This window comes from Primulina eburnea, chromosome 14 (assembly GCF_022965805.1).
Source record: "Primulina eburnea isolate SZY01 chromosome 14, ASM2296580v1, whole genome shotgun sequence".
Lineage (NCBI taxonomy): Eukaryota > Viridiplantae > Streptophyta > Magnoliopsida > Lamiales > Gesneriaceae > Primulina > Primulina eburnea.
In genome coordinates, this window is record NC_133114.1 from 16,393,255 (window position 1) to 16,417,577 (window position 24,323).

The window sequence follows — 24,323 nt, forward strand, 5'->3', positions numbered from 1 at the left end:
AGCTTTGTCAAGTTTGACATGTTGGTACTAAAAAAAATTTACGATGCATTTTATTAGTTAATGAATATTGCAATACAAATAATGGATAAACAACAAGTACAAGCATTCGTAAAAATAAAGAAAACACACGAGGAAGATATTCTCCGATAAATACAAGACTCATGAGTATGATAACTAAAATAATTAAAAATAACCTTGAGAAAGCCATCTTTTTTTTTTCAAAAATTTAATGAAGAATAATTTTTAGAGAAGAAGAGAAAGTTGGAGTGATTGAATGTGTTTGTGAGATCATATTTATAGGGCAAAAACTAGCCGTTTTGTTACCGTTTATCACCGTTAGTGTAAAAATAAATACATGTATGTATTTGTATAATTTTATGGTAATAATATGGTGTATATAATATTATTCATGTTTAAATAATTATGTATATCATATCACATTATTATAATGAGGTATCATAAGTTATTTTGTTTAAAAACCTTATAGGCTTTTATACTTGTCGTATCCCTTACCGGGAGTGTGGGATGTCATCTTAACATCCTCCCAGGATTTATAACAAGTTTTTGAAAAATTTATTTTTATTATTGTGAGGACCCGGACGCTAATCCATTCCTTAATCATCTTTAGGAATATTTAATCATTCATAATAAACAGGGTCTAAATTTTTTTCTTTTAAAATGCAAAGCGGAAACGTAATGTAATTAAAATCAAATTACATGTTAAACATGAACATACAAATCTGATGTCATCTACAATAATCCAACTAGGTTCAACTACATATCAGTACTGAATCCTAAGTTGCTTCTGAAGCCCGGATCTCCACGCTATCTAGTCCAGCCTCATTCTCTTCACGACCCTGATTCTAGCCCACCTGTTGCCATGCACACATACAAACAAGACAACAGCCGGATAACTCCGGTGAGATATAAATATCCCAGTATAAATCATGTATACATGCAATCATATAAATCATATAAGAGCATATAACAAAAATCATATCCTATATCAACATCATGATATAAATCAATAACAAGAATAAATCATATTCTAAACATGTACCTTAATCAGGAACATAATTCAATATCTAGAATAAATCCTATTCTCGGCATGTACCAATATCAGGAACATAATCAATCTCAAGAATAACTTCTATTCTAAACATGGACCAACATCTGGAACATGATCAGTATCAAGAATAATTTCTATTTTCAATATGTACCAATATCAGGAACATAAAAGGACATGAACCATATTCAGGAACATAATCAACATCAATCAATATCAATCAATATAACTGTCACTCAAGCTCGTGACTCTACGTTTTAGACTAGACTCAATCCTAGTCTAGGGATCCCGGTTTCCAGATGTGGTATTCCTATATCGAATTCCGTAAAGGATGGAACCATAATCTCTATTACTCGATATAACCAGTGCCCTGGTATTCCTATATCGAATTCCGTAATAGAAGAATTCCAATACCCTTTACTCGATATAACCAAATATGGTGTTCCTATATCGAATTCCGTAATAGATTCCATTACTCGATATAACCAAACATCCAGTGTCCTGACCTAACCGTCAAGGACTGTAGCTCTATCGCTAATATCCTATCTTGAGACATCGTGCAATGTGCCGTGGCGATACCACCACTATCCGGCACTTCTGTCACAAGATAACTCGTCTAATACCTGTCATCTAATATCAAGAGAACAAGTATATCAATCAACTTCATGCAAATATCAATGCAATAAGGTAAAGTATGTGATTTAGGGAAACTCGAGTCAAACCTCCCTCGAGTTGTGCAATCCCAACTCAACATTAATTTATACCTTTATCTTCTCGCTCAGAAGAAGAAGAAGTCCCGACTCTATCTCGGTCCATTCTCAATCTGGAAATGACAATATAAAACAGGCACAATATCAATATCAGTTCTGAACTCAAGACTGTCTCTTTAAATCTGAAACGATATATCGAGAATCATAATATCAATATTCCATTCTCAATTCAACTCTGAATCTGATTAATCTGAATTAACTCAAATCAGCGGCATAACGGCACAATCTCAGTATTCCCGTCAATACCATATCACCAGATATTAATTACAAATCATAACCCATATTCGATATGATTTGTAATCAGTCTATAATCCAAATCTATTCAATTTCAATTAATATAATCTGAAAAATCATAACAATTCCAGAATCAATCTGTTTCCCGATCTGACTTCGGTTCTACGATGTCTAACATGTCAAGAACATCATATATGAATTATATCAAATTCCTACAACATCATCTTTTCAAATGATATTAAAACTCAATGAAACTTACATCCTTTGGAAGCTTTTGCCAAGAAAAGCACGGAACTAGGCTCAGATCAAAAATCAGACGGCTAGATCTTGCATAATAAATTTTTGAAATGAAAAAGAGCTTGAGGGAAAAGCTCTCGGTTGCCTTGCTGCTGAATTTCTGAATTGTGTAATGAAATGGGAAAGAATCACACGTACAAGTCAAATTGCATGGCTAGAGACATGTGTCAACTTTTCCATAATTGCACTTTAGTCCCTCAACTTTTCACTATTTGCAATTTGTTCCTCAAAACTCTTTTTAATTCAATTTCAATCCTAAATAATTGCAAACATCTGGGAATATAATTCAACACTCCAAAAGTTTCCAATTACATACTCTCGGATTAAAATAATATCATCTTTATTATCTCGGGCCTTACATTTCTCCCCCTCTAAGATGCGATTTCGTCCTCGAAATCACAATCAATCAATTCGTGGAATACAGATAATCATGTCATATCTCAAATCAGATATAAGAAGGAGATATACAAAACTGCAATAAACTCATATCCACGAAATCACTCGTGATAGAATCAACCTCAGAACAATGGCTATACAACATCTGTATATACCAATCACCAGTGCAACAGTTCCATAATAATTTAATATCATCATCTGTTACCAAATCTGTTAATCCCAGTCAAAGATATATTCAATCTTCGGTTTCAAATATCAACAGTCATCGTCCGACGTTGGCTTATTAGTCTATGAATTCTGAGCTATCCTCATTTCTTCTGAATCAGTTTCACTTTTCTTATCCGATTTCTGATCTTATCAAATCCAATCTCAGGCATCACCGCAATAGCATTCCCATACGAAGGAAATCCGCAGTTCTCATGGTACAATACCTCGACTAAAGCTATTTCGATACTCATCTGATAGCTATTATTGTACAATAATTCACAAGTGACAATGAATCATGTCAATTAGTGCTAAATTCCAGCACTACAGTTCCTGGATATCCTCCAGTGTTTAGATAGTTCGCTCCGACTATCTTTCAATCTATAAATCATAGATGAAAAATCATGATATATACTCAGCCAAAAGTACAAAATCAAACGAAAATCACAGTCTGATAAAATCAATCCTGGCATTTAATACAATCTAACCCCTTTTCTGACATACTTCTTAGTCGTCGGGTCATATTTGTACGTCATCCTGTACAATATAACATGTACAGATTTGAACAATCGTTCAATCATAATCACATCACAACCCCATCTAAGAAAGATTTCAGTAGTGTCATCACACAGTCTATAGAAATGTACTCCCATTTCTATTTAGAAATCAATAATCAAGATAATCAATCTACAAATTCTATCTTTCTGTCTTCATCTGGCAGCGATTTAGACATTTCCATACAAATTCTGTCATAACTGATTTCATCTGTTTATATCAAAACTGTCTATTCGAATTATCACACATTTCCTGTTACCAGAATAGTATCAAATCTACTATTGTGTGCATCTGACAATACCTGTCAATTTCCAATTCGAATATCTAACATAAACAAATCAGCTAATCATATAAAATAAAATATTACCTACCTGGTAATCGGCTCTGACACACTGTTCTAACTATCAAATCAAGTTCTGAACAGTCTGATCAAACTTCTGAACTGTTTATCATCTCAACGGTTCATAACAATCGATATCAAACACAGGCTCAGAACGATAATAATATCGGATCAGATTCAGGATATCAATAGGCAATGCTGATCTAATGACTGCATAAGACGCAATCTCTGACATTTCTGACATCTCTGAAATTCTGTCATATTCCAGGCCATTCTCAGTCACTGATCCCTGTCTCAACAGTACTATAAGTCAGTCAGTATACTATCTTCAGATATCATAGACTCTGAATACAATCTGTCACAATCGAGATTCATATCCGAACAATTCTGTATACCACAATCTCAGTTCCCAGAATATTAAATTCAATCATACGCTGCGAATATATCAAAATGTCATAGATAAAACGAGCATAAGGTCTTCAGAATATTGTTGAACACAGGATCCATCAATCCATAATCGGAACTGAAATACTTTCCAGAGAAACATATATTCAAATGTAGCTCTAACTCTTAGACAATAATTCTTTCAACTGATATCTCAATTCTTTCAGTTCAATCAGTATCAGTCTATACAAATTATAAAATGAAACCAATACCTGGTATCAAATCAAGGCTGAAATCATTCTTCCTAATCCAAGACAACCATGCAATCTCATCTGAAAGACTATAGCAAACCTCTTGCTATTAGTAAATCAATTCATGATAGGCTCAGCTTCAGTCATCAACTGAATACATAAGGAATTACTCCATTCCTTTCGATAATCATCGAATCATAAACAATACAGATATCAAGGAATTCAAAATCAAGAATCCTTACCGTATATCATTTATTCCTTGGCCATTTCAGGTCCCAACCTTACCATCTCCTGGCAAGAATCTATCATAGCTATGTACTTGTTCAATATATCAATATCCATTATGCAGTCATCATCAGACAATACAAGTACAATCTAGTCTAATTCAATCTCATTTTCAACTTACTGCAGTATATCATATCCCACAGAATATCACTGATATCAAATTCTTTCTCCAAAAGGTAAAGAAGCAATACTACAGTAGATACAAAACCAACAGGTCAAGCATATATCAGTGCCACCCAATCAAGGATAATCATAATGATTGCATTAGTATATATCAATACATATGCATCATAATCATAGAGGAACAATACCTGCCACTATATCATCAAGTGTGTCCTGGGTCTGTTCCTTGATCACCATATCCAGATGATCTAGCTCCCTGAAATCCTCGGGAACCTCTCAGTTCTAGTACTCCTTTGGTTGTAATCCACCAACTTCTGACAGCTTCTCGTAACTGAGGGAATACCAGTGTAATTCTCTGTTCATCGGTACAATTAAATAAATCGAACAGTATTTCTATGTCATCAAACCAGTTCTCATACTCTTCAGACGTCCCGATACCACTCAGAGTCGGCGGCTGAAATAATTGAAACTCTTTCAATTTTAATTCCATCGGAGTCTCTGATACATCTATCTGATCAGACGAAGTACTACCCCTTTCTGAAAATCTTCTACGAGGTATATCTGATGATCACAGGAATCAGTAATCACAAGAGATAATCAATCCCAATCCCTTTCTGATCAGCTTACCTTCTGATCAAGAATTGGTTCTGATTCATTTTCAAATCAGATATATTACCATATCAATTCAGATATTCAGGTAACGTACATTTAAACGCAATGAAACATGCTGGCATGCTAGCATACTCAATGTAAATCAACATAATACTATATCACATGCTAGCAATCAAAAGCAGGAAAGAAAACACATTCTACCCCGCTCACTCTTTTCTATCTCAGTGCTAAGGAACCTACAGTTCAAGGACCTAGAGCTCTGATACCACCTGTTGTGAGGACCCGGACGCTAATCCATTCCTTAATCATCTTTAGGAATATTTAATCATTCATAATAAACAGGGTCTAAATTTTTTTCTTTTAAAATGCAAAGCGGAAACGTAATGTAATTAAAATCAAATTACATGTTAAACATGAACATACAAATCTGATGTCATCTACAATAATCCAACTAGGTTCAACTACATATCAGTACTGAATCCTAAGTTGCTTCTGAAGCCCGGATCTCCACGCTATCTAGTCCAGCCTCATTCTCTTCACGACCCTGATTCTAGCCCACCTGTTGCCATGCACACATACAAACAAGACAACAGTCGGATAACTCCGGTGAGATATAAATATCCCAGTATAAATCATGTATACATGCAATCATATAAATCATATAAGAGCATATAACAAAAATCATATCCTATATCAACATCATGATATAAATCAATAACAAGAATAAATCATATTCTAAACATGTACCTTAATCAGGAACATAATTCAATATCTAGAATAAATCCTATTCTCGGCATGTACCAATATCAGGAACATAAATCAATATCAAGAATAATTCATATTCTAAACATGTACCAATATCAGGAACATAATCAATCTCAAGAATAACTTCTATTCTAAACATGGACCAACATCTGGAACATGATCAGTATCAAGAATAATTTCTATTTTCAATATGTACCAATATCAGGAACATAAAAGGACATGAACCATATTCAGGAACATAATCAACATCAATCAATATCAATCAATATAACTGTCACTCAAGCTCGTGACTCTACGTTTTAGACTAGACTCAATCCTAGTCTAGGGATCCCGGTTTCCAGATGTGGTATTCCTATATCGAATTCCGTAAAGGATGGAACCATAATCTCTATTACTCGATATAACCAGTGCCCTGGTATTCCTATATCGAATTCCGTAATAGAAGAATTCCAATACCCTTTACTCGATATAACCAAATATGGTGTTCCTATATCGAATTCCGTAATAGATTCCATTACTCGATATAACCAAACATCCAGTGTCCTGACCTAACCGTCAAGGACTGTAGCTCTATCGCTAATATCCTATCTTGAGACATCGTGCAATGTGCCGTGGCGATACCACCACTATCCGGCACTTCTGTCACAAGATAACTCGTCTAATACCTGTCATCTAATATCAAGAGAACAAGTATATCAATCAACTTCATGCAAATATCAATGCAATAAGGTAAAGTATGTGATTTAGGGAAACTCGAGAAAAACCTCCCTCGAGTTGTGCAATCCCAACTCAACATTAATTTATACCTTTATCTTCTCGCTCAGAAGAAGAAGAAGTCCCGACTCTATCTCGGTCCATTCTCAATCTGGAAATGACAATATAAAACAGGCACAATATCAATATCAGTTCTGAACTCAAGACTGTCTCTTTAAATCTGAAACGATATATCGAGAATCATAATATCAATATTCCATTCTCAATTCAACTCTGAATCTGATTAATCTGAATTAACTCAAATCAGCGGCATAACGGCACAATCTCAGTATTCCCGTCAATACCATATCACCAGATATTAATTACAAATCATAACCCATATTCGATATGATTTGTAATCAGTCTATAATCCAAATCTATTCCATTTCAATTAATATAATCTGAAAAATCATAACAATTCCAGAATCAATCTGTTTCCCGATCTGACTTCGGTTCTACGATGTCTAACATGTCAAGAACATCATATATGAATTATATCAAATTCCTACAACATCATCTTTTCAAATGATATTAAAACTCAATGAAACTTACATCCTTTGGAAGCTTTTGCCAAGAAAAGCACGTAACAAGGCTCAGATCAAAAATCAGACGGCTAGATCTTGCATAATAAATTTTTGAAATGAAAAAGAGCTTGAGGGAAAAGCTCTCGGTTGCCTTGCTGCTGAATTTCTGAATTGTGTAATGAAATGGGAAAGAATCACACGTACAAGTCAAATTGCATGGCTAGAGACATGTGTCAACTTTTCCATAATTGCACTTTAGTCCCTCAACTTTTCACTATTTGCAATTTGGTCCTCAAAACTCTTTTTAATTCAATTTCAATCCTAAATAATTGCAAACATTTGGGAATATAATTCAACACTCCAAAAGTTTCCAATTACATACTCTCGGATTAAAATAATATCATCTTTATTATCTCGGGCCTTACAATTATAACATTATATTATATATTAAATATATACACAATAAATAAATAAACAGTAAAATAAATATTATTACTTTTGTTACCTTTTTCTTCTGTTTTGGAGCTTGGAAAAATATGCAGGACTTTTAGAGCTTCGTGCTGATAACGTGTTGTGAAAAAGTAAAAACTAATGATAAAAAGTAAAAATCTCAAACTCTCAAAATTTACCAAACTACACACTTTATAATATTTTTTTCTCTGCTCAATTGTTATTTTCTTCACAAATGAGAGATATATTTTATAAAAAATCTTTACAAATAATCCAAAAATAAATTCATCATTACCTACATCATCACACACTAATTTTCAATATTTACAACTCTTATTTTCAACATTCAAATATTCAATACACATGTTTTAAATATTAATTTTCAACAATTTATAATCTTTAACTGTAATGCCCGAAATTTAATCATTATAATCAGACGTTGATTATTGACATGATTGAGGTTATAAGAACTCAAATGAAGAAGCCGGGCGTCGTCGCATTGTGAGCCAAGATTTTTGGCAGAATATGTGACGCCCGGGCGGTAGAAAAACACCGCCCGAGCGCCGGTGTTTATCGAGTAATCGTTACGGGCAGAAGAGTTGGCGCCCGGGCGGTAGTTTTTGACCGCCCGAGCGCCAAGGGTACTTTTCGATAGGCTGGGGCAGAAAGGGTCGCGCCCGAGCGGTAATTTATTACCGCTCGAGCGCCGACCGAAATGCAAGAAAATATGCCACGTTCCATTAACATGCAAGGTGGATATATATATACATACAAACGTGATATCCTTCAGAAATAAAGAAGAGACTTCCGAGAATAGCCTAGAATCCTTACGCCTTTATATTTCAATCCGTCCGTTAGATTTTAAATCCGACTTCGGTACCGTGTTCCTAGCAACGCAGGCTTCATCTGGACGTAAGTTTTATTACGTTTAGACGTGATTTGAATTTATGATATTGTCAGAATTGACTAGAAACCAGATATGGTGTTTCTGCTACAATATACATTGTATAATTGAGGTCAGATTTAAGAATAGACGGATTATGCAATTGTTAAGAATTTCAGAGTGAAATTGATGGAGATTTGATATCAGAATGGTGTTGATATTGATTTTGAGTGTACAGATATTGAGATTATGAATTGTACTGATATTGATTATGAATTCTGGTATTATATTTGTGATGTTCAGACTGACGGGGTTATTCAGATAGTATTGTTATGCCGTCAAAACATCAGCAGACTGACATCTGATCAGATTTGATAATGATTTCGATTGTATCGTAATATTATTGATATGACTCAGATTGTATCTTGTTCAGACAATGATCAGATTGTATACTGGATTGAGTATTGATCAGAACAGATTGTATATTGAGTTATTTACTGATACGTTGTATTCGATATTGTCATTTCAGATTTGATATGGACAGAGTTGAATACAGGTCATCATCTTCGTCAGACCGGGACGACAAAGGTATAAATAAATGTTGAGTTGGGATTGTACAACTCAAGTTAGGTTTGACTTGAGTTTCCCTAAATCACATACTTTATTTTATTGCATAGATATTTGCAGATTATCAGATTGATATGTTAATGGATTGACTTAGAATAGAGTCAGAGTCCGAGTCTAGGGCAGACAGCCTAGCTAGGGCAGAACCGCCGAGTCTATCTCAGAACCGATAAGACTCTAGACTTACGGTGTATCGAAGAGCTTCAGATGTAGATCGACGTCTATCTCAGACACATTCGATACAGCATACCAAAGTCTAAATTAGATTGGGATCCCTAGATTTGAGATAAATTAGGATTAGATCACGAGTCATTGATTCATGTAGTCAGATTAGATACATGTTTTGATGTTTGTTTATGCTTTTATATATGTTTTATATGATTGCATTTAATACATTGTTTATACTGGGATATTTATATCTCACCGGAGTTATCCGGCTGTTGTCTTGTTTTGTATGTGTGCATGACAACAGGTGGGGCATGATCAGGGTCCAGAAGATGAGGAGAGATCGAGATTAGAGTGGTGATCACGGACTTGGATGTAGATAGGTTTTATTACTTGAATGTAGTAGTTGAACCTAATTTTAAATTACAGGCATGTTATACAAGATTTGTATTATTATACTAGTTTGTATAATAGATTGATTCCATTACCTTCCGCATTTTAAAAGAAAATTTTTAGACCCTGTTTATCTTAACTGATAATTAAACCCCAAAGATGATTAAGAAGATGATTAGCGTCCGGGTCCCCACAACAGGTGGTATCAGAGCGATAGATCCTTTAGATTGAGATAGTCAGAATTGATAGATCTTTTAGATTGAGAGAGTCAGAACTGATAGATCTTTTAGACTGAGATAGCAGAGAATGAGCGGGGTAGATTGATTTGTCTTTCCTTGCATGTGATTGCTAGCATGAGATTTATTTCAATGTTGACTTACATTGTGTGTGCTAGCATGATTTACTGCTTTCCCTTTTACATGTTGTTTGTTATCTGAGTTGATTGCAGCACGTAATTGGTAAGCCTGAATCAGAACCGAGTCTGGATCAGAGGTATATGATCAAAGGAGGGCTGAGACAGATTGTATAGATTGTGTACTAATCTGTGTGATATTCAGATATACCGCCTCGGAGAATTCCAGAAAGAGGTAGCACTTCGTCTGAACAGATAGATGCATCCGAAACGCAGATAGAAGTAAAGTGGAGAGAGTTTCAGTTATTTCAGCCGCCGATTTTGAGTGGTATCGAGACATCTGAAGATTGTCATAACTGGTTAGATGACATAGAAATATTGTTTAATCTAATTGACTGTACAGATGAACAGAAAGTTAAATTGATATTCCACCAGTTACAAGAGGCTGCCAGAAGTTGGTGGATTACAATTACAAGAGTTTTAGCACAACGTGGTACTGCGATCACGTGGGAAGTCTTCAAAGCTGAATTCTATCAAATATTTTTCTCAGTTTCCTATCGGGAGGATAAAGGAGCAGAATTTGAGAATTTAAGACAAGGCCCATTGAATATTGATGAATATACTGCTAAATTCTCTACTTTACTGCGTTTTTCTCCTCATTTAGCTGGGAATGATGAAGCTGTAGTGAATCAGTTCATCAGAGGGTTGAACTCGGAGATAGTTGCATTGATGAATATGCAGCGACCTTACCATTTTGCGGATATCTTGAGTAGAACGAAGAGAGCTGAGGCGAGTCTGATTAGACAGCTAGGGAGGTTGTGTGTGAAGCAACCCCAGACACAGCAATCCCCTCTCCGATTTGATCGTGGCAGCACGAGTGGAAAACAAGATTTGTTGAAAGCTCGAAAGAAGTCATTCAAGAAGTTGGGGAGTGGTTCCTCCAGCTCAAGTGGTTCCAGTCCGAGTTATACTGGAGTGTATTGCAGAACTTGCGGAGGAAGACATTCCACAGAGCAATGTCAGGGAGTGACTGGTAGTTGCCGTATCTGTAGACAGCCGGGACATTTTGCTAGAATTTGTCCCCAGAGAGGTTCCCGAAGATTTCAGGGAGCATGACCATCGGGATATGGTGATCGAAGAACAGCCTCAGGAGACACTTGATGATATAGTGGCAGGTACTGTTACTCTATGATATGTTGCATATGTATTGATATATACTAATGCATTGGTTATGAGTATTTTTGAAAGAATTTCATTGAGATATGTTGTACCTGTTGAGTCTGGTAGTACTGTAGTATTAATTTCCTTGTGTTAGGAAAGAAAGATTTATATCAGAGATTTCTGTGAAATATTGTAAACTACAGTAAGATGAGAATGAGATTGAATTAGATGATGATGTACTTGTGTTTTCAGATTTGATTGCATTATTGATATTAATATGCTAAACAAGTACAGAACTAGAATATAAGATTCAGACCAGATATGGTTGATGAGTAGAGACTTCACGGTAAGAATTCTAGACTCAGAACTCTTGTGATACTCATATGGTATATGACTCGATTATTACAGAAAGGAACAGATGGTATCCTTATGTAATCAGTAGATGTACTGGAATCGAGCCTAGCATTGGTAGATTTGCCAATGGTATACGAGTTGACTGATGAATTTTCAGATAAGATTGCAGATTTGCTTTATATCAGAAAGATAAAGTTCAGAATTGAATGGAGATCAGGTATTGTTTGTATAGTAGATTTAGTACAGAATGGTATTGACTATACAGAATGATACAAAATGAATTGAAAGAATATTTGAAAGATCATATTAAATATTCTGATAATTATGATTCTTGTATACAGAAATTGTTCAGATATGTATTTTGGTTGAAACAGATTGTATTCAGAATAGATGATATCTGATGCTAGTATACTGATTGATTTTGAGACAGTTGATATTGTGATCAGTGACTGATCAGATATCGATATCAGAAAGATCAGGAAGTCAGAAATGTCAGAATTGTCAGAGATTGATATTATATGAGTTGACAGATTATCTGATATGATTGTGTTTTGAACTGCTTGAGAATTATTGCTTCTAGATCAGTATTTTATACAGATTGTATTGTTTGGGGAGCAGATTATATTTGCAGATGATATATAGCAGTTGATCAGAATGGCATGAAGATCTGATTGATTTGTCAGAATCGATAGTATTGTTAGAACTTACAATCCTATATAATTACTAGATTAGTATAGATTATTGTTATTCTGAATCAGTATTCATACAGATTTTATGAACCGTTGAGAGTATATACAGTTCAGCTTGTATCAGAAATGAATTCGAGAATTTCAGCAGTTCAGAAACGTGATCAGAGTGGTCAGAACAGTATTTCGATAATCAAAGCAGAGTATCGGTCAGAGAAACAGATATGTTATCTTGTGTTTTGTATTAGACTGATTGTGTCATGATATCAGAAGGTTTCAGAGTTGTATAACAGAATTGAGATTTATAATCAGAGCCGAATACCAGGTAGGTATTTTTCTTTAATTTTTATTATTAACTGATTTGTTTATATCGAATAGTTTGAATTTGGAATTACAGATAGTGTCAGAAATGCATTGTAGTGGATTCAGTTATCATTTTGCTGACTGAGAATGTATGAGATTCGAATAGACAGGTATGATATAGACAGATTAGATCAGTCGTGACAGAATTTGTACAGAAATGTTGGCAGAAAGTGTACTGATATGTATGAATCGCTAACAGAAAAGACAGAAAGAAAGAAATCAGTAGATTCATTTCAGACTTAGTATATTTCTGACTAGACATGTGGGGAGTATATGTCGATGAATTTCGTAATAAGATCATTATAATATTTTCCAGATTGTGATATAATATGATTATGATTGACAGATTGTTCAATCTATATCTATTAGTTTGTACAAGATGATGTACAAACAGAACCAAATGACACAGATTGATGTCAGAGCATAGTCAGAGTGACTAGAATGTAGAAGTAGACTATATCAGATTGTGATTTTGATTAAGTTTGCAATTATGGCAGATCATACCATAAGTTATCTTGCAGATTATTCACCGATTGACAGACAGTCAGAGAATACTATCCAGATATTGGAACATATCCAGAGAACTGTAATGCTGGATGTTAGCACTAGATGATATGATATATTGTCATTGTGTGAATTATTGTATAATTATAGCTATCAGATTATCAGATGGGTAATGAGATAGATTCAGACAAGATATTATACAGTGAATACTACAGAATTCTTTTGCAGAGAAGGCAGAAAAGAATGAATATAGATCAGATTTGACATATTTAAGATGCCAATGTCGGATGATGACGGTTGGTAGGGGAATGATATCCTTGACTTGGGATTAACAGATTTGATAATAACAGATGGTACTGATATGTGGTGAGTTGTAGATTGGTCTATAAGGATGTTGTATAGCCAGTACTGCGAGATTGATTTTGTCACAAGAATTTGAAGAAATATTAGGACATTAAGCTTAGAGAATTCTTATTCCAGACTGGAATTAGAAATCTGAGTTTAAATTTAAACTCTGTATACATTTCTTCTGATATAGTTGAATTGATTGTTTGTGAGTTCGAGGACGAACTCCGATCTAAGAGGGGGAGAAATGTAATGCCCGAAATTTAATCATTATAATCAGACGTTGATTATTGACATGATTGAGGTTATAAGAACTCAAATGAAGAAGCCGGGCGTCGTCGCATTGTGAGCCAAGATTTTTGGCAGAATATGTGGCGCCCGGGCGGTAGAAAAACACCGCCCGAGCGCCGGTGTTTATCGAGTAATCATTGCGGGCAGAAGAGTTGGCGCCCGGGCGGTAGTTTTTGACCGCCCGAGCGCCAAGGGTACTTTTCGATAGGCTGGGGCAGAAAGGGTCGCGCCCGAGCGGTAATTTATTACCGCTCGAGCGCCGACCGAAATGCAAGAAAATATGCCACGTTCCATTAACATGCAAGGTGGATATATATATACATACAAACGTGATATCCTTCAGAAATAAAGAAGAGACTTCCGAGAATAGCCTAGAATCCTTACGCCTTTATATTTCAATCCGTCCGTTAGATTTTAAATCCGACTTCGGTACCGTGTTCCTAGCAACGCAGGCTTCATCTGGACGTAAGTTTTATTACGTTTAGACGTGATTTGAATTTATGATATTGTCAGAATTGACTAGAAACCAGATATGGTGTTTCTGCTACAATATACATTGTATAATTGAGGTCAGATTTAAGAATAGACGGATTATGCAATTGTTATAAATTTCAGAGTGAAATTGATGGAGATTTGATATCAGAATGGTGTTGATATTGATTTTGAGTGTACAGATATTGAGATTATGAATTGTACTGATATTGATTATGAATTCTGGTATTATATTTGTGATGTTCAGACTGACGGGGTTATTCAGATAGTATTGTTATGCCGTCAAAACATCAGCAGACTGACATCTGATCAGATTTGATAATGATTTCGATTGTATCGTAATATTATTGATATGACTCAGATTGTATCTTGTTCAGACAATGATCAGATTGTATACTGGATTGAGTATTGATCAGAACAGATTGTATATTGAGTTATTTACTGATACGTTGTATTCGATATTGTCATTTCAGATTTGATATGGACAGAGTTGAATACAGGTCATCATCTTCGTCAGACCGGGACGACAAAGGTATAAATAAATGTTGAGTTGGGATTGTACAACTCAAGTTAGGTTTGACTTGAGTTTCCCTAAATCACATACTTTATTTTATTGCATAGATATTTGCAGATTATCAGATTGATATGTTAATGGATTGACTTAGAATAGAGTCAGAGTCCGAGTCTAGGGCAGACAGCCTAGCTAGGGCAGAACCGCCGAGTCTTTCTCAGAACCGATAAGACTCTAGACTTACGGTGTATCGAAGAGCTTCAGATGTAGATCGACGTCTATCTCAGACACATTCGATACAGCATACCAAAGTCTAAATTAGATTGGGATCCCTAGATTTGAGATAAATTAGGATTAGATCACGAGTCATTGATTCATGTAGTCAGATTAGATACATGTTTTGATGTTTGTTTATGCTTTTATATATGTTTTATATGATTGCATTTAATACATTGTTTATACTGGGATATTTATATCTCACCGGAGTTATCCGGCTGTTGTCTTGTTTTGTATGTGTGCATGACAACAGGTGGGGCATGATCAGGGTCCAGAAGATGAGGAGAGATCGAGATTAGAGTGGTGATCACGGACTTGGATGTAGATAGGTTTTATTACTTGAATGTAGTAGTTGAACCTAATTTTAAATTACAGGCATGTTATACAAGATTTGTATTATTATACTAGTTTGTATAATAGATTGATTCCATTACCTTCCGCATTTTAAAAGAAAATTTTTAGACCCTGTTTATCTTAACTGATAATTAAACCCCAAAGATGATTAAGAAGATGATTAGCGTCCGGGTCCCCACATTAACACTTTAAATTGAAGTGAAATGAAAATTGTGGAAGAGAGAAGAATTTGATAAGTGAAATGAAAATCGTGTAAGAGAGAAGACTTTGGTATGGGAAGAAAAAGATTAAGGATGCGGATATTTATAGGCAGTTTGCGACGGTTCTGTATAAGCCGTCGCTAATAGCGACGATTTTTGATTAAACTGTCGCTAATAGCAACGACTGTATTAAAACCGTCGCTAATACCAACGGTTAATCAATAACGACAGTTTTTTAAGTAAATGTCATGACTATTAACTTAGAGACGGTTGTTTCGTCGTTAATTTAAAACGTCACGAATTTAACAATGCGACGGTTTTATGCACCGTCGCTAATTATAGCGACGGTTTTTGTTAAAACCGTCGCTCAATTTAAATTAACGACGGTGTGGAGACCCGGACGCTAATCATATTCATAATTATCATTGGGACTAATAATCAATTATAAAACAGGGGCAATTTTTTTTTTAAAATGTGGAACGTAATGGAATAAACCGAATATACAAATCTGTATAAAATAAAGTATAAGTCCTGTACCGTCTACATTTAATAAAAACTAATGTTCAACAACTAAATATCAAGTGTGTAAACCCTATTTACAATCCAAGTCCGTAGTCTCCACTCTATCACGATCTCTCCCCATCTCATCGACCCTGATCCTGTCCCACCTGTTGTCATGTACACATACAAACAAGACAACAGTCGGATAATACCGATTAGAATATAATCCCAGTATAAATCAACGAAACATGCAATCATATGATAAACATAAAAGCATGGATAGGTAACAACAATACGTATCGAAATCTGAAACATAATCAGTCTCTCGACAATGCTCGTGACTCCATGACTCAGACTAGACTCAATCATATTCTAGGGATCCCGGTTTCCAGATGTTGGTATTCCTATATCGACCAACAGTAATAGAAGAGACTCCAATTCTATCCACGTCGATATAACCAAACATCCAGTGTCCTGACCTATCCGTCATAGACTATAGCCCTATCGCCAATATATTATCTTGTGACATCGAGCAATGTGCCCGTGGCGATCCCACCACTATCAGGTACTTCTGTCACAAGATTACTCGTCTAATGCATGCTCCTATAAATCAATAGAACAGGCATTTAATCAAATCAATTAATATACAAACAATGACAAGTAGTATGTGATTTAGGGAAACTCAAGTATGTCCTACTTGAGTCGATCTCCCAATACCACATTGACTTATACCTTTCGTTTGGCGCAGTTCTGATAACGTTCCTGTCTGAAATTCAAACTCTGTCAATACACAATCTGGCAATGACAATATCAATAATATCATATCAATATACTGCTCAATCGATACCCATCTGATCAATAATTCAAAATCAACTGTATAACCGTACAATCCCGATATCTCGGTCAATACAACATCACCAGATAACAATTCCTTCAACTCATAATCACTACCAAAACAATCTGGTATCATATCTCAGTCAATTAACTTCAAAAAATCATAACAATTCCATACTCGGTCTGTTTCTTAATCTGACTTCAATTCTACGATGTCTAACATGTCAAGAACATCATATATGAATCTTATTCAATTCTGACAATATCATAATTTCAAGACATGTCAAAACGTAGTAAAACTTACGTCCAGTTGTAGCCTGCGTTGATAGGAACACAGTACCGAAGTCGGATTCAAAATCGAACGGACGAGTTTCGGATTCAAAACTTACGTCCAGTTGTAGCCTACGTTGATAGGAACGGACGGATTCAAAATCGAACGGACGGATTCAAAATCGAACATAGAGATTTTTCACTCTTTTCCCCAGAGCTTCTCTCGATTTTTGGTTACTGAATCTTGAAGGAATAAGGTTATATATATATCAGTGCATGCATACGGCGAGGTGTCGTCATTTTTGCAAAACGCGTTTCACCGCGGGTGCGGTAACCTCTGGACCGCGAGTGCGCTCAGCGTACTGATCCACATCCATCTTTCCAGAAACAAGGACCGCGGGTGCGCTATATTTTTCACCGCGGGTGCGGTCTCGTTCTTACCGCGGGTGCGCTTAACTCTGGGCAGCCCCATCATAAAATTCATAACTAGCGACCGCGGGTGCGTTGCCTCCTGGACCGCGGGTGCAGTGACCATTCAGTAAAAATAGCATACCCTACTGCCTCCTCACCGCAGGTGCGGTCCAAACATGAGCGCGGGTGCGGTGGCTCTTTCCTTCTAAATTCAAAAATTCATGGTTTTCACACATTATCTTAAATCGTGTCTCGATTGGCCCTTTCGTAAACATGTTAAATTATAAATCAATAATTATTAATTAAAAATGATTAATTCTCGGGCATTACAGACGGTTTTTAAATATTAACCGATTTTTTTAAAAAAAATTAGAAACTACGACAACGCTTTTTTCAAAAACAGTTGTCGTTAACCAAATAAAATACTAAAAAACGAAAACGTTTTAAAAAACTGTTGTCGTAGTTAAAATAACCATCTGAAAGACAACGGTTTTTGAAAAAACGTTGTTGTAGCCCAAAAAAATCATCCGAAAGACAACGGTTTTTAAAAACTTAAAAACCGTTGTGGTACCCTAAAAAAAACACTCATAGACAACGGTTGTTAAAACCGTTGTTGTAGCCCAAAAGCTCTTAGACAACAGTTTTTAAAAACCGTTGTTGTAGCCCAAAAAGTAGCCCAAAAGCTCTTAGACAACAGTTTTTAAAAACCGTTGTTGTAGCCCAAAAAAAACGCTCATAGACAACAGTTTTTAAAAACCGTTGTCGTAGACACATCAAAGACAACGGTGTTTAAAAAATCGTTGTCTATAAGCGGGTTTTTTTAAGCTACGACAACAATTTTTGTTAAAACCGTTGTTTGAAAAAAAAAAAGACAACGGTTTTAATAAAAACCGTTGTCGTATGAGTGTTGGTGATTTGTATTTTTCTTGTAGTGGAGTGATAGAGATAGATGAGAGGAGAGAAGATAAGAAGAGAGGTGATGTGAAGCGACAGAAGGTAAAATAAATAGGTTGTGTACGAGTTAGAAGTTTTAAAAATCAATCCAAATCTTTGGGTTGAATCTAATACAATTTTTGACAATTTATAGTTGTACTTTAGGCTTTAATGTTTGTATATTAATGAATTTCATGAAGTTATTAAAAGTTATTGAAAATTTGAATACCTCTAGACTTTTATAGAGTTTCAAAAAGTCAATGTTGAATAACACTTGACTTTTTAAAACCCTATGAAAGTCTATTTTGAATACCTCTAGATTTCTATAGAGTATGCAAAAGTCTTAATTGAATATATCTAGACTTTTAAAATATACAAAAGTTATTAAAAGTCAATAAATTTTCTACATTGAATATACCACCCTTAGATTTGAATTAGAAAATCAAATCTATTTGTAATTTGAAATTATTTGACTTCCAAACAATTATAAAATATATAATATTTGATTTCAAACTATTTAAAACAATAAGTGCATCTCTCTCTCTTTTCCTAATTAATTTTTATTTATATTCAAATTACAAATATAAAAATGTCATCTTAAATAATAAACATTTTTATTATTTAATTAATTTATGAGAATTAATAATTAATATTAGTCAAGAGTATCCTTCACATTTTATGAAGATTATTTACCTAATTTGTTAATTCCAATGTTACTCCACTAAAAATACTCGAAACTGCACTATTGAAATGTGGAACTGTGTTTACCCAAAAGATTTGAATAGCTCATCGACATAATCATTACATGTTGATCAACCCTTGTTGAGAGCTTCGAGTTTTTTCTCTCCTTGTTGAGAGCGTAAGTTTATTTTCACGAGACCACTGTCACCATGGAAGCACAGATGGATGGTTTAACCCTACTCGACGACGAAGGTGATGAAATCAGCTTTACTCCGGACACCCTAAACGCGACAGACGAGGTCGCTGAATTATGCTTAGTGGGCACATTCTTGACGGAAAGACCAATTAATCCAAAAATTATGAAGCAACGTATATCCGCTATCTGGAGGCCAGGGAAAGGTGTCACTATCCGAGACATTGGATTTAAAAGATTCATTTTCCAATTCTACCACAGAATTGATATGCGAAGGATACTGGAAAGGGGACCATGGACTTTTGACAACAACTTTCTCATTCTCCACCATCTGAAACAAGAAGAACAACCATTACAGGTCCCACTTACTCATCTCAATTTCTGGATTCAAATTCATGATCTACCAATTGGTTATATGTCTGAAGCTGTGGGCAAACAGTTGGGCTCCTTTATGGGGACTTTCTTGGAGTATGACAGTCATAATAATAAAGGCTCCTGGAGGCCTTATATGCGTATTCGAGTAGCTCTCGACGTCGGGAACCCACTCAAACGCTGCAAGAAAATTCGAAAGTCAAATGGGGAGAGTTTCTTAGCAAATTTTAAATACGAAAAGCTCGGGTCCTTCTGTTTTCTTTGTGGCTGCCTTGGTCACACAGAAAAATTCTGTGAGAAACTTTTCACCATGACGAATGATGATGGAAATCGTAACTGGGGCCCCTGGATTCGAGCACAAGATAGGAGAATGATCAGTTCCAGCGAGAACAAATGGCTGCGTGATGATTGACCTACCGGAAACCCCGATACACCCAATGGAACACCAACAGGGGATCACAATGCAGACGCGACAAATCAGGAATTGGCAAATCAGAGTAACAAACTATCCGGAGAGGGCAAACAAATTTCCGAAAATCACTCAAATTCAGTTAAGGAGCCCAATCAGGGGAGCCGGACCCTTAAAATCAGCCTTTGTGAAAGCACCAATCTAGGAAGCCAAGATGGGGAAGCTGATGGGAATGAGGTGGCATTGCTAAATAACAGGAAACGTACCAGAGTAAATTACTCTTCAGAGGGCCAAACCACACCCCCGAATATGCTTGTGGGAAAGAATCCTAATACACATACCACCGAGATTGATAGCCCAATCCGACATTTTTTATTGGCAGGCCCTGGTTCCCAGGCCTGCCAGGAACCATGAAGATCCTAAGTTGGAATTGCCGAGGGCTCGGCCAGCCTCGCGCAATTCCAGTACTACGTGAGTTGATCAAAACTCACAAAGCCGAGATTTTGTTTCTCTCTGAAACATTGGTATATTCAGCTAGAATAGAAGAATTAAGAGTAAAGCTTGGATTTGTTGGAGCATTTGCTGTCGACAGAACTGGTCGTAGTGGGGGATTGGCTCTCTTATGGCGCCACAAGGATCTATGTAGTATACAAGATTTCTCTGCAAATCATATCAACGCCGAAATCAAAGAAGATGATAAACCAACCTGGAAACTCACGGGTTTTTATGGCTATCCTGAGAGACGACGAAGAAGGGATTCATGGAATCTAATCCACAGACTTCACAACCAATCCAGCCAACCTTGGTGCTGCATAGGAGACTTTAATGACATGCTCAGCCCTGAGGATAAAAGAGGATGGGTCGACCACCCCTCATGGCTCATTAATGGTTTCCGTGAGGTAGTGGCAACATGCGGGTTGATTGATTTAAACTTGAATGGGTATCCTTACACTTGGGCAAAAAGCAAGGGGACCAAGAACGCTATTGAAGAAAGAATTGACAGGGCACTTGTTACTACAACTTGGGCCACAATATTCCCCCAAGGCAACCTATCCAACTGCACAGCACCATTCTCCGACCATTCTCCGATCCTACTTACTACAGATATTAAAGTCCACAATGGAAAAAGAAAGGGATTCCGCTTCGAAAACAAATGGTTCCGCGAACCGGGACTCTCTGATGTAGTTCGAGACAGCTGGGAAAACTCCTCGATCACCCTCCTCATTGATAAATTACAGAACGTAGCTATTAATCTGCAAAGATGGGGTAGAAGTGTTTCAAGAAAGTTTCGGAATAACATTGATCGATGCCAGAAAGAAATAGAAAATATTCGATCGAGAATAGACCCTGCATCAGTGCATCGAGCTCAAGAGCTAAATTCAGAACTTATCGAACTATTATCACAGGAAGAGATATTTTGGAAACAGCGTGCGAAAGCTTACTGGTTAAAGGATGGTGATATGAACTCCAAATTTTTTCACAAAACAGCTACAACTCGTCGAGAAGTGAACAAAATAAAAAAACTGACTGATGAGAATGGCAATACCTCCGAGCATATCGATGATTTATGTGACATCGCCAAGAAATACTTTGCAGATTTGTACTCTCCTATCATGGCAAATTGTGACCTGGTCACATCAACAGTGGAACCAGTGGTTACCACAGTAGACAACAATGAGCTCCTGAAACCCTTTCAGCTTGAAGAAGTTAAAGCCGCCGTTTCACAAATGAATGGAGATAAATCACCAGGTCCTGATGGTTTTAACCCAGCATTTTTCAACAAATTCTGGAGCATGGTTGGACAGGATGTTTATCAGGATTTAAACAGATGGAGAAGTACAATAGCATTTCCAGATCAATTGAATGATACACATATAGTGCTTATTCCAAAATGTGCAGACCCAACCAATATGAAGGACTTGAGGCCCATCTCCCTGTGTAATGTGCTCTATAAAATCTTTGCAAAGGTCCTGGCTAACCGTATGAAACCGTTGCTGGACAGAATAATTTCAGAATTCCAATCTGCTTTTGTTCCGGGAAGATCCATAATGGATAATGTTGTGGTAGCATTTGAAATTATTCACAACCTAAAACGACAGACAAGAGGAAAGGAAGGTTACATGGCTTTAAAACTTGATGTTAGCAAGGCTTATGATCGGCTAAGCTGGGACTTCTTGGAAAAAATGATGTTGAAGATTGGCTTTCACAAACAGTGGGTAGACCTACTTATGCTATGTATTACAACTGTCTCATACTCCATCCTGGTAAATGACAGAGTTGTAGGACCAATCAAACCCCATCGCGGTTTGCGCCAAGGCTGTCCGTTATCACCCTATCTCTTCATCATCTGTGCTCATGGCTTGTCATCTATGATCTTTGATGCCGAGAGACAAGGACATATTCAAGGCTGCCGTATTAGCAGAAGTGGGCCAACTATTTCTCATCTATTATTTGCCGATGACAGTCTCCTATTCTGTAAAGCAAAAGCGGAGGAATGTGAGGCGGTTAAACGGGTGTTACGAGACTATGAGGAAGCCTCAGGCCAGGCGATAAACTTCATGAAATCTGGGATTATGTTCAGTGGTAATCTGGAGCCGGTCCAAAAGGAGCTACTAGCCAGAAATATAGGAATCACAAACGATCTGCGGTCCGGAAACTACCTGGGACTTCCTTCTCTGATTGGCAAAAAGAAAAAAGACATCTTTAACTATCTGAAAGGAAAACTTTGGAAGAAATTTCAGGGTTGGCGAGGCAAATTCCTTTCGAAAGCAGGGAGAGAAATTCTAATTAAAGCAGTCGCCCAAGCTTTACCATCTTACTGCATGAATGTGTTTCTACTGCCGAAATCAACCACAGAGGAGCTGCAGCGCATGATGAACTCATTCTGGTGGGGTTCAAATTCAAGTGGTAATAGAGGCATCAAATGGATAAGTTGGGGTCGCCTATGCGCTAGGAAGTTAAATGGGGGTATGGGGTTCAGAAATCTGCATTATTTTAACTTGGCAATGCTCGGTAAACAAGCATGGAATCTCATTGCTAAGCCACAATCCCTCATGGCCAGAGTCTTAAAATCCAAATATTTCGCCAACTCGAATTTTCTGGATGCAAATCTGGGTCACAATCCGAGCTTCATATGGCGAAGTTTGTGGAGTTCAAGAGTCATTCTAAGAAGAGGAATTCGTTGGAGAATTGGTAATGGGAACAATATCAGCGTCTGGAGAGATCCCTGGCTTCGTGACCCAAGAAATTTCTACATATCATCACCTCCTAGTACAGAGCTCTACTCACTGAAGGTTAGTGATTTATTCATCCCTTACACTACTCAGTGGGATCACGAGCTGCTGTACGACCTATTTGAGAGCCAAGATGTACAAAAGATTCTGAATATCCATGTACACACAAACATAGGAGGAGACAAACTTATTTGGCACCATGGGAGTAATGGAAAATATACGGTTCGGTCCGGTTACAAAAGCGCACAAGAACTATTCGATGTGGGAGAAAGTAATGGGGACTCGGGGGACTGGAAAAAGCTATGGAACCTGAAAATACCTCCAAAAGTGAAGGTCTTTTTGTGGCGTGCCGCGAGGGATATCCTACCTAACCGTGGAAACCTCCAAAAGAAACAAATTCTGGTTCCCATCTCCTGTGCAACGTGTGGAAATGAATGGGAGAATTCATTGCATCAATTCATTTTCTGTCCACTAGCAAAAGCTTGCTGGGAAGTGCTTGGTACTTGGAACCAAATGATCTCTT

The 24,323-nt window shown here is 36.5% G+C and overlaps 1 protein-coding gene across 1 annotated transcript; it reads left to right on the top strand.

Moving 5' to 3' along the window:
- The first annotated feature begins 19,802 nt into the window (after nucleotides 1-19,802).
- LOC140811211 (uncharacterized protein At4g02000-like) lies at nucleotides 19,803-20,570 on the top strand. The gene has a single exon (XM_073169081.1). It carries the CDS (start codon nucleotides 19,803-19,805, stop codon nucleotides 20,568-20,570), a length of 768 nt encoding a protein of 255 aa, XP_073025182.1.
- Nucleotides 20,571-24,323: the final 3,753 nt, after the last annotated feature.